The sequence below is a fragment of the Channa argus genome, chromosome 9, assembly GCF_033026475.1.
Source record: "Channa argus isolate prfri chromosome 9, Channa argus male v1.0, whole genome shotgun sequence".
Classification (NCBI taxonomy): Eukaryota; Metazoa; Chordata; class Actinopteri; order Anabantiformes; family Channidae; genus Channa; species Channa argus.
Window position 1 is genome coordinate 15,292,507 of NC_090205.1, and position 12,404 is coordinate 15,304,910.

General features: G+C 38.3%; 1 protein-coding gene across 2 annotated transcripts in view; it reads right to left on the reverse strand.

The window, feature by feature from the left end:
- myo3b (myosin IIIB) overlaps positions 1-12,404 on the reverse strand; it is a 58,615-nt gene that overhangs the window by 38,035 nt on the left and 8,176 nt on the right. The window contains exons 6-12 of one of the 2 annotated variants that reach the window (XM_067516307.1): positions 12,195-12,271; positions 11,457-11,602; positions 5,967-6,032; positions 3,373-3,528; positions 740-824; positions 528-644; positions 23-127 (exon numbers count right to left, since the gene is read on the reverse strand). In XM_067516307.1, the coding sequence (XP_067372408.1) occupies positions 23-127; positions 528-644; positions 740-824; positions 3,373-3,528; positions 5,967-6,032; positions 11,457-11,602; positions 12,195-12,271 (752 nt within the window). Of the gene's footprint in view, positions 1-22; positions 128-527; positions 645-739; positions 825-3,372; positions 3,529-3,690; positions 3,795-5,966; positions 6,033-11,456; positions 11,603-12,194; positions 12,272-12,404 lie in introns of those variants that run through there. The other variant, XM_067516308.1, reaches the window with a different exon arrangement.

A 12,404-nucleotide genomic window follows, 5' to 3' on the forward strand; every position in this document is an offset into this window, starting at 1 on the left:
AAATAATTCTCCTGCTCAATACCTGGTCTTTGCAAAATGTCACCATGCCCTGGTAGGCTGCATCTGCAGTAGCAAAGATGTGTGGAGGGTTGTCTGACCGCTTCACACCATGGTACAACTTGGAGAACTAAGAGAAGAAGTATACATACATAAAACTCATGATTTTTGGTTTTAAAAGATTTTTACTTTGAGAAAAATATTACTAACAGCAGCAGATCACATAGATTGTATGCTTACAGGTAATGTTTTACAGTATGTTCCCTGATTTAAAAAACAAACTTTACAGCAATTTACAGATTATGTTCTCTTTCTAATATCTAGTTATAGAAAGTATTAAAAAATAAATAAAATGATAGCAACACACTAAGTTGCTAAAGGCAATTACAAATATTTTTTTCAAATTGCATCCTGACGATGCACAATTAAAAAGAAGTATGGCAGGACCAGTGGCATGGTGAGAACTCATTCGCCATCTCCAGTTTGACTGGCACCACTGAGAACCTTTGTAAAACTGGACCATAACCAACCTGGGGAGAGTAGATGCTGAGATTCTGGAAAGGATTGAGAGCAATGAGGATGTCACCAACGTAAGTGTACACCTGTAGCTCATCATACCTCCTCTGAAGATGGCTGATTATCGTCTCCTGCAGAAACAAACAAAGAAATAAACATATATCATCAAGAACCTTGGACCTTGCACCAATCAGTGAGGATAATGTAAAAAAAACGTGGATCTTACCTCATCCAAGAACTCCAGATTTACCAGATCATCATCGGGACAGCTCTCTATTATGAGAGTTTTACGAGTATTGATCCTCTCGTGCCTGTATAAAGACAAGGACATTTTAATGCCTTAGAGAGCTGTAATGTAATAAAAGAGAAACAGTAGTTTGACTGGCTGGATGTAAGATGCAGCCATTCCCAAGGTTTGTGTGACACCATTAAAGGTCTCCCAGGGGACTCATCCTCCATTATCAGAAGCTGTGATTGCACTTCATCTGTGTTTGACCTCTCACTCTTCAATGAGCCCCAGTGGGTAGAGGTCACCACAGAGACAGCTGGCTCCATGAGATGGTGGAAAACCCCAGGGGACACCCCAGTGGATGTGAAAGAGAGTAAAACAGAGGTGATTCTCTGAATGGCTACTGCTATATGCATGTAGAGCAAATGTGGCATAGACTGTTAATTATGCATCTGTACCATCTTTATATTGCTGTTTTATTGTCATCAAATCCAATGAAAAGACCCAAATCAACAAGTAATTGATCCAACTAGCAACTTCCCATACCAAGACCAAGTAAGACAGAGGAGTAAGTTCTTTAAAAAGTAGAAATAAAATAAATGATAACTAAAAACCAAATCAAAATCACATCAAGGAGCCACACTGCTAGAAAATAATAATGAACATATGGACTGTAGTTTATATTGAGTCAATCCCACATATCAGGCAGCACGATCTATTCCTAATCCATACTTACATTTTAGTACAATTCTTCCTAAATTACTATCAATTACTATTCATTTCAAATTACTGATTTTTGTATTATTGAAATTCAATACAGCATCATGACAACATATATATCATCATATCAGAAGCAGACTTATCGACATAACAATCTCACAATGTTTCCTAATGTAGAGTTAAGTTTGATTTTAATTTGTTCTACATAAATCAGTGGCCTAATATTAGTATTTATTCAATTTGAGATAAGCAGGAAATGTTGATATCATAACAAGCTAACATACCCAATGGTATTAAGTTATTTTATTTTACTTAACGTCTGTAATTTTATTTATTTATTTATTTAAATGTTAATTAAAATCTTCAGTTTACATCATTATTAAACAGACAGGTCAGGTATGTGGACCACATGCACCTTTCTTACTCCTTAATCTTTGCAGGTTAAATATGTCAGCACACTTCCCTTAACTAGCTGGCAGTTACTAGATCGTGAATAAAATGAATATTTAGTAACAACAAATGTAAATTAAAAAAAACCTGTGTGGTGACGGGCCATACTGCACGTAAAACATTTACACGATCACTACAATAGTCTTTAACAACTGCACAATTTACTGCTGTTTAATTTATATTTGCTAACAATACTCAGCCGCTTAAAGATTTATTTAAAATTTCAAAGACGTAAAGACAGACTAATAAATCGCATTTGTTTAAAGGTACATCGGATTCATCGACAAACAGAAAATATAGAAAATTACAGCCTTTTTCTTTTTTAATCTTGAAAATTGTGATTTTAATGAAATATCTCATTTACAAGCTTCGAGGTAGGAACTGTTTCCTCTTCATGCCTTTGTATTTATTCTATATTCTAAATATACAGTAGTGGGAAAGCTGAAAATAAGTGAACGCTATTGAACTTGTCCCTGTGAGAACAACTTGAGACCTCAAGCTTTTACCTCTCCACTGCTTTGAAGTAAATCACACGATTCCACATATGGCAGCTACTTTTCAATTCTGTATGTCTTTATTTTTATCTGGAGTCATTGTGCACTGATCTGTAGCATGAGAGACTAAAGCAGGCGAGCCCAGTCCTCGCCCTACAAGCTCCTAATCCCATTATCCACTTTCACTGTGGACAGGAATTCAGGATCAGGCTCAGGCAACCACTCTGCACACTCTCTGGAGTAAACAGAGCTGGCACAACAACAAGACTCTCAGTCAAGGGCAGGTTCAGTGAACCCCTTTATAATAAAGATTAAACATTGCCAAAGTCAGTAATTCCCAAGTAAATAACATGAGACTTTCCTGGGCTGTCACTTTCTGATGGTATTTACAGTAGGTAAAATATTCACATATCATCACATTTTAGGATAACGATTTAACACATTTATTCACAACATGAACAAGTATGAAGAAGCCAATATTATAATTTGTAAAAAAAAAAAAAAAAACTTAAAAAAAGGACATTACAAAGAAAATGTCATCCCCATCACTGAATCAAGCTAGACAAAAAAATCATATAGTCGACCGGTGGTTTAGTCAGACATCCAGGTTGGGGAAGTGATTTATACTAAAAAGCCCATATCAGAAGGCTGCCACATCCACTGGCCTAAATGACATTTATTAATCTTAGGTTAGTCAGCACAATCACTCCTTCTGAATTAGTCACACTTCCTTAACTTTTCTTTAATCACATACTGTAATGTCCATTACTGTGGCTCATGATCATTTCTATGCTCAGTTGTGAGAAGATTAGACCCTGCCCCCTTCTGGACAGAAAATATACCACCATTCACCCAATGCCCAATGTCGAACAACAGGGATAACCAACGATGGCACACAAATTAACTCAAAACATATTATTTCTTCTAGAGGACCAGTTTATAAAAAGTACCTTTTAAGAAGCTTACCTGGTTTTGGTTTTGCAGCCCACTTCTTGCTGTTCCTTGATAAGAGCACCTAACTGTTGACGGAGTGCCACATCTTTGCCATGGGCCTGCTTGATGAAGGGATGCTCCAGGAGGTGGGTCACCGATGGACGGGCCTCAAAGTCCTTTATCAGACACCTTTACCAACACATTAAAACCACACTGTTACTCCATTATAACCACCAGTAAAATACTGATGGTTATAATTACTACAGCAAACCATCAGGTAGACAAGCCTTTCACATTAGCATTTACCAATCTTCAAATCAGAGTAAATTAAGCAGCTAACTGTGCAATCACCTGAACATTTTAGAAAGCTGATTTGTCTGGATCGACTCTAACAGTCACTGACAACAGCAGGGAACTGCTCATAAGCAATTTAAAGTGTGGGTCAATAATCTGTCGTTCTCTGTCTGAGTACCACATGATCACCATCACCGTGGCTCTGAGTCCAAACACGCCCATGCTCGGACAAAGCAGTAAGCCCTATCTGTGATGTGCAGTGTTTGCCAATAGGTGATGTTGTTTTGTGATAGGGGCTGGCAGCTCCACTTCAGCATCAGTTTGCTTCTAGTACAAGTACTCTAAAAACATTAGCAAAGAGACACTGAAAGCCTTGGAGAAAATGTCTGGCTTTCATTTCTGACAGTTTTGATACATTAAAAGACAAAAACTAAGACATTAAAGGAATTCCCTCAACCATGCAGCAACAATTACATTTACAATTAATTTACTTTGTCAGCTGACTTCCAAAGCTACAACACTAACAATTGCAGGCAGAGGCAAGATAGGAGAAAAACACCAATCTAATTCCTAACAACTAATCTACACCGAAATTCTGCTTCTTTTATCAGTTTGTTCAGCTCTGAAAGTTAATTCCATGAATTCATTAGTGTCAGGACATTAAGCAGAGGTTGGTGCTATTAGCAGGGCTGTGCAGCCAGGATGCTGAACGGAGCCACTTTGTCACCGGAGTCAGCTCTTTGGCTGCACAAGTGCAGACACTGGTGATGGATTTATTATTGTGAAAACCACCCAGCCCACTTCTCCCTGCACACACATACAAGCCCGACAAGGCTGAAAGGCTTCACAAACAGCCTGCAAACCTTGATAACATTGTCCAGCCTCCCCACATTGAACTCTTGTGGGCTTTGTTGGCAGAGATTAGTTCTGATATGATATCACTCAATCCATTAACCCAGATTACAAAGCTGCAATCCAAAAGGTATCCAGTGAAAACTGCTGCAGTGACACTGTAAAAAGAACTAACACTACAGAATACGATGGCCGGTTTAAGAGGGAATATGCTTCGACTCGGCCCTAATCAATCAATAACTTAAGTGGCACAAAAAGGCCACCAGGCCTTCAAAGCAGATAATCTTCTTGTTTTTTTTTTCAATTAATCTTTTTCAATTATTGCATTTCACTGAAAACCTCTACTACGGTCAACATAATGGTTAGTCAGAAGCCATGCCTACACAAATTGACCAAACAAACGGAATTTTATTTTCTCATTATGGCTCCAGCTCACACACCTCGGCGTGGGAGATTTTAAAGTTGTATATTCTGAGCAGCCATTACAAGCTGCGCCTGACATTATTAGCTCTGCACAGTGGAGGAAGTGATAAGTTATCTCGACCTCAGATAGAACTGATAACTCAGGTGAATTAGTTTGTTCCTCCGTGGCAGATTTACACAAATTAAAGTCAATGAACAGAAAGACAAGATGGCTGATAGAATCTGGCTATAAAATATCAATTTCAATTGCTTACATGTACGCTCCTGCCTTTTGACGACAGTATAGCTAATGTTTTCCATTATGTCTTATCATTTCATACTGGACAAATGCTATAGAAAGTATATTTCAAACTGGTTCATGACATGTTTAAGAGTCGTTGCTGATTATGATGACAAAAAAGTTACATGAAAATTTATGATTTTAAGCCCTGCATACAGCATTAACAGCAGGTGTGCAACATTACTTTCAGTCAGATTTCAAGGCATTGCTAGGAGATTTAATACCTGAAAGTCTGTTAAAATACTCTAAATAGTTTTACAGGTGGTATTCTGGGTAGCTACAACCTTAAATGACTTTTTTCCATTTAATTTTCAAACCTGCAAAACAAAAGACTACCAATTTTTGAATGGTTTGTGGGTGCAAATTTTGGGTCAATAATTACATGTTAATTAAAACAGATCTGCTGATAACACATATAATAGTACATCATACATATTGTTATTTAATATATTGAATATAACTGCAGACTTGTAGTATTTGGACATTGTCCATTGGGCTCTTTTTCAACACATTTATTTCAAAATACATTGAGGGATACTAAACTCAAGGGCCAAATCTTAGATGTTATTTGAGTAGGTGTACATCAGTATGGATCAACTCAATTCGAGAGATCTAAAAATATTATATTTAAGCAAAAAAGAGAATTTAGCTAATGTCTTTTTACAATTTTCTTTGTTTTATTTCTTTTTTGGAATTTTCATTCTACTGTATGCATTCAAGCTTCTTTTTGTAAAACACCTAAAGACAGCGGGACAGACTCAAGTACAAGGACACTTACTGGCCAATGAAGTGGCTGAAACTTCGGCACCATTGCTCCCGATTTCGTAGTGTGGGAGAAGGATTTCTGAAACAAGATCACAACATACAATAGTCAGCATAATACGTGGAAAAACATGACTTTATTAAATGCATTTATATGACACAATCATCATGGCTGCAAAGAGTATGAGCTTATCTCCAGGGTTAGCTGACAAACAACTGCTGGCAGGCAGAGAGTGACCATCAGACTCGGACGAGCTGGTCGGGGTCCAAAGCTGTGGCAGCCACAGAAAAAGTGACAAATGATAACAGCATCTCCACTGTCTGGCAGCAAGCATTTGCCTTTGGGAGCGATAAGTTATGGGGGCTAGTTATACCTCTGTCAGCAGCATTTACAGAGGCCATCTATAATGAGGCTAACACTTTTCAAGTGTGCATGATGACAGGAGCCAGCTCTGTATGAGGAGCCAAGGCTGGACACTCTGAAGTACAGTTATCTTCACAGGGAGCTGCCAGTCTGACAGTTGGAGGCTGAGCCTTTTGTCACTGTCAGGAAAACAGCGACAGACGTGGTCAAGACGTTTATTAACTGCATTAATTAGTTCACATGGTTTCTTACAAAGCCAGACTTACAAATTGAAAACTAGTCCCTGGGATTTAAAAACTAAAACATTTTTATTTTTTTTAATCACAAACCACCAAGAAGTAGATTCAGCTACACGTTATACGACAACATATTTATTCAAATATCGTAGTCACGTTTTCTCTCATTTTTTATTTTTTTTAACAAGAGGATGTTGGGTACAAAATCTGTCATTTTCCACAGCACTAAGTTAGGCGAATCTTTGATAAGGATTCAGGCAGGCAATCCTTTCCAAAGTGCTGATCAAAGCCAGTAACTGACTGCTTCAATGCAACTTCTAATATGAGCCTGAAGACACAGTCTCGCCTTGATGTTGTACCATACTGCTTATATATTACAAAGTCAATATAGCAGCACTGCCGATAACACTGTCAAGTGTGCTCATTGTGCTTGGCAAATTTGGGCAGTTTTTCCTTTCAGTATTTGTGAGAGTGCGCGATCACATTGTAAACACAAATGGCTTATTCAAATCTAGGTCCAGGCAGGGAGTGTACTGTCAGATGTTCCTCACAGTGGATTGAGGCAAAATCACAGAGGTGTCACCAGCACTTGGAGGCTGTAACTAAGCTGTGACGGAAGACAAAAATCAGGCCCATGGACTATTTGAATAAGTATATGCAGAATGTATAATTCCTGTGCTTTTCAAGTGATGTAAGACATTTTAATTCAAGCAATTCTTTAGATCAGGTCACAGAGTAACAAATTGACTGCTACACTGCCGGTGCTCCCTTAAAATATTTCTACACAAGAATTGTAGATGGTTTGTTTGTAAGGATGTTCAAGTAAAGCTATAAATCCTGCTAAGATAAATTAAAACATATGTTAATATATCATATATCTTAAAGCTGTCTTGAAAACTCTCCCTGGATTAGCTAGGAGTTAATTCTGATAAAATTAGAGGAAAATATGGAGCAAGTAGTCAAGTCAAATGCACAATGGCTGGAACATGAATAATATATCTCTCTGCTGTAGCATAGTGTATACTGCTGAAACACTGTGGCCTTTAGACAAGCTAACACAGAATGAATATCAGGGTCCAAAATAAAGACTTATTCAGTGAACGGACCAACTGCTTAAAATTTCAGCTCATCCATCACCCCAGCCAGGACCACCAGCACCTCCTTAAGCACACATGCATGAAAACAGAGAACTACATTTATCATGTCTCTGATGGCCTCATCATCAAATGCTGCAGTCCTGGACACCGAACAGAGCAGTGAAATAACTGTATCAAAGATGGAGGTTTTAAAAACTTTATTGCTAATTCGGGGGAAAAAAAATCTCTCAACCCGCCAACGATCTCCTGTCAGGGGTCAAGACGCTATCAGTGGCTAATAATGGGAAATCTGTAAGACATACAGTGTCTTGACTCTATTTATACAGACTATTTTATACATAAAGTGTTAAAAAGCTAGGTCATCTGAGTTCTTTATATGTTGGCTGGTTTTCAATGCAACAATGGACAATTAATTGAGAGAAATATTGGCAGGCTACAGAGTTTCCAAATCGGAATTTTTTTTGGCATTCAACTGTGACAGACCAGAAAGCTGGCAGGTTATCAATTGTAATTATCCAAAATGTGAAAATGTTGCACTTTGTTGATGTCAATGCACTGTGGGTAGTGTGGATTTGTCTTGAATAGAACGACACCTTTAAGATGCTGCTGGTGAACACTATAATGAGAATGATTGTAGAAGCTTTCATTAGCTGTTTGTGTGGGATAGATTGGATTCGATTGGATGACAAACTCTTATAAGATAAGCTTATATTCCTTATCAGAGTTAATGTGTCTGTCAGGATGAACTGTGACTGCTTTTGAGCTCTCAGAACTTTTCAAGAGCATAAGCATCAGCTCAGAATTTAACTTGGCCTTTATTGTGTCTGCAAAGTTAATGTCATTCCCATGGTAAACATTGAACCTGCTTAACATGTAAATATGTTAGCATGCTGATTATAGCTTTTAGCGCAAAGATTATTTAATTTCTGTATGGATTTTTGCATGTCCTCAAACAGTCCAAAGACATGATTGTAGGCATGACTTTGAGCGTGAACGGACATATGTCTGTTGCAACATGTTTAGCATGTACCTTTCATTGGCTCCAGCACTGTTGGGAGAATGGATAAATGGATGAATAATTTAATAATGCATGAATCAAAAATATTTTTAGAACACGTAGGTATGGCATAACTTCGTTTACCTCTTGAAAGGTTTTTATTATGTGTCAGAAACATTAAGGACAGTGTTGAAATGCCTTCACCCTTCCTTCCCTAATCTGCTCTACAGACTTTAACTTTTCCAATAAAGAGCTGTTTCTAACCAGCACACTCTCCTGAATTTTACTCCCCAAGCCTCATGCTTTGATAAGCCTTTGTTGTCTCTAACAAGCCTTCATTCACTTCTATCTTTTATTTTGCGCATTCGGGTTTCTGCTGTTAAATATGTGGCCAATATCGACAGGGATTTAGCCAAATAAACACAACCTTGGATGTCTTTGCCAGGTGCCACCTTTACACATTTTACAAACACTATGGTCGGACATTACATGGCAACTGTAATGCTGTATAGAAAAGCATAGAAAACCCTGTCAAGCAATCAACCTTACATATTAAATATCACAGACCATTTTTTTCTTGGGTGTTCATAATTAATTTTGCAGTTGATGATTTTACAACTTTACCCTCTGACATGCTTCATTACCTTCATTCATGGTCACCATGGGCCTCACGTCTCTGTTATAGAGCACGTGCTGTAATACACCCAATTACCTTTAATCATGACAAAAAGTTAATTCACAAAAGCCTTTGACTGAAGTTAATATTACAAAATCTGAACCTAGAGACAAAGAAGGATGATCTACCCGAGACTTAAACATATGCAGACAGTCACAATTCATCAGGTGTCTGATTATTTCTACAGCACAGACCATGTACCAAGGTGACCCATAATACCTGGAGCTCATCAGTGTCCCCTCTGACAGATATCAAAGCGCCTCTTAATGCCTGCTGGGATGAGAATCATTCCCATCTGTGCATGTTTCGTCTAGCACAACCAAAAATGTGACATAATGGCTATCTGCTGCTGGCCCCTGTGGTCAGAGTTGTAATAGCAATAAGTATTTATTTGCTCCTCAGCAGGAATCAATAAATTGTCAGCTCTACAAGACACTGTCCACTGAGAGTTTCCAGAATAATAAATCAATGAAATGGGACTAACACACAGAATCACAGACAGGTGAATTAGCCTCACTACAGAGGGCTGACTACTCAGTACTAAAAGATATATGAATGCATAATATGAACCCCAACTACGGTGTATTTTACATGTATTTTACTATCTAGGAATGAAAAGGTGGATAATACAAGTAAGATTAACAACATGGCATTGAACCATTCAGCCTGGAAACACATTACTGTGTGTAACTGTGAAATATCAAAATGATGAAAAAGCTTGTTGCATATTTATATGAATTTCATAAAACATGTGCTACCCAAGGACAATACTTTAGGCAAGACTTCCTCTGTAATGGTTTGTGACGTACTGAGGTGAAAAAAAAATTATAACTTTGCGGTCACCGAAACATGTGAAGATGAATCTCTCTGATTTTATCATGAATCACTCTCACCACCGCTAAAGGCCCAAAGGTGAAACACATTTCCCTATTTAGAAAGTAATTCATACAAGAGTCACAATTTACACTGTGTCTGCGTGGGATTTTGTCTGCATCGCCGCAATGATGGGAAAATATATCTGAGATAAATGACATGTTAACAGAATCATTTCATGACTCAACACATTTGCTGTGATTTATACCACACGTGCTAAGCCTCCAGTACATGCCAAAAGGGCAAAGAATCTGTTTTGATTGGAACAGAGAGGCAGAAATGTCAGTTAAAGATATATGTCCAATACTATTAACATCCTAGTTACCAGCAAAGTCAAAGAGTCTTAGAAATCTGCAGTACTAAAATGTGATAGGACACTGACAATGGAAATGCATATGCCTTCTCTTATTATAACTGCTGTTTGATGAGGAAATGGGTTTGACAGAAACCACTCATCCAGTTCCAGGTAGATTTTTTACATTTTCCTAAACACACAATCCCTAAGCTACATCTATCTAAAAAGGCAACATATTATTAATTTCTTGTCTGAAAAAAAAAACATCCATCTATTTTACAGCGGCATCCTGCTTTTAGCCACCCCTTCTCTTGTAATTATTTAAATTCTTGGTTGAATTTGGTGCTAATGAAAGGCTGTGTTAGCTCCCGTACTTCCTGCCACACAATCCATGCATGTTCCTCCTCTGGCTTGGCAGGGAGGAGATAACATTGTGACGGGCAGGAGGTGACAGCCTCATCTCAATGTGAATGGAGCTAATCACCAATGCAAATTGCAATCAGAAGGGCATATCTCTACCTAACTGAGAGATAATTGCGCGATTGTGCTGATAACAAAAGGTCAACCGCGTGTAGCCACTAAGCTCTCAAATGATCATCAGACACACACCGTCTCCTGCAGTGAATATTTTTACAGAATGAATCTCTTCATTGTTTGCATTAGTATAGTGGTTCCAAATACAACATTTTTGATGATTATTCAACAAATGCTGGAAACAATGGCAAAAAGAAAAATGCAATGGCATCAAGAAGCTTGGATCAAACCATAAGGATCTGGTTTGACTTTTGGATTTCTTAAATTCAAGTCACAATAAAAAAAATCTATTTTTCAGGTAAGCAGCTGTCAATACATGCGTTTACCACTTCTGCTGTCATATCTACTATGTCATTGTGCTCCTGACAGTTAAGGCAGCTTTTTGTGCGGGTTCCCTCCAGCTGTGTGGTAGGAGCGCCCTCTAGTGGACTCACCGTGGGATCTTGAAGAGGGCTTTGACAGGATGCATCTCAGCCAGCGGGGGATCTCCGTCTGCAAGCTCAATGGCTGTGATGCCAAGCGACCACACATCACAGCGGGCATCGTAGGAATAATCATACTGCTGTTCACAGGCTATGACCTGTAAACACGACACCAAAGTGACCAGCTGAACATATAATTTAGACTGTTATTGAGTCCTAAAACACAGATTTGTTTTAAAAGCATGAGGAACTCTGTGAGGTGAGGCTAGAAGTACATTTAAAATCATTAAGATAGAAGTTCATTTGTTTCAGCTACAGCCGTCAACATTTATGGGCTATTTAAACAATGAATGATAGGTCAGTTCAGTGGTCGTATTAACTTTTCCACAGTCAATAATTATAACTGGCACTACATTTTACAGCTAAGTTTATCCTAATTGCCCCTGAGGTCCCTCCTGACTGGCCCAATCACTGCACCTCATTTCTGCCAGAGAGTCAGCTGAGGGGCCACAGACTCCCAGCTATTAACCTTGAGGCGACCTCAAGAGCTTTGCCCGAGGAGGAGAATACACAATGAAACATGAGAGAGAGAGTCACACCGAAATAGCTGAGCCTTTCCCTCTCTTTTTAGCACATTAAACTGATTTGGCTCATTTTAAATGTTTCATTAAGCACAGAAAACAGGCGTGCTATTTTACTGCTGCATTATGAGAGATGAACATGTGTGTTAACTGAAGCGTAGACTCTGACCTCAGGAGCCATCCAAAATGGAGTCCCAACTGATGTGTTCCTTCGCAAACGTGCACTGGTCAGTTGAGCTGAAACACCTAAAAAAATTAAAACCACATTAATTCACTTCTTACAATAACTATTATTTAGATGGGGGTATATTTATCTGAGTGATTTTCCTAAGAATAAAAGTCACATTTATAGCAGAGACTAAATGTTTGAATTAATCAA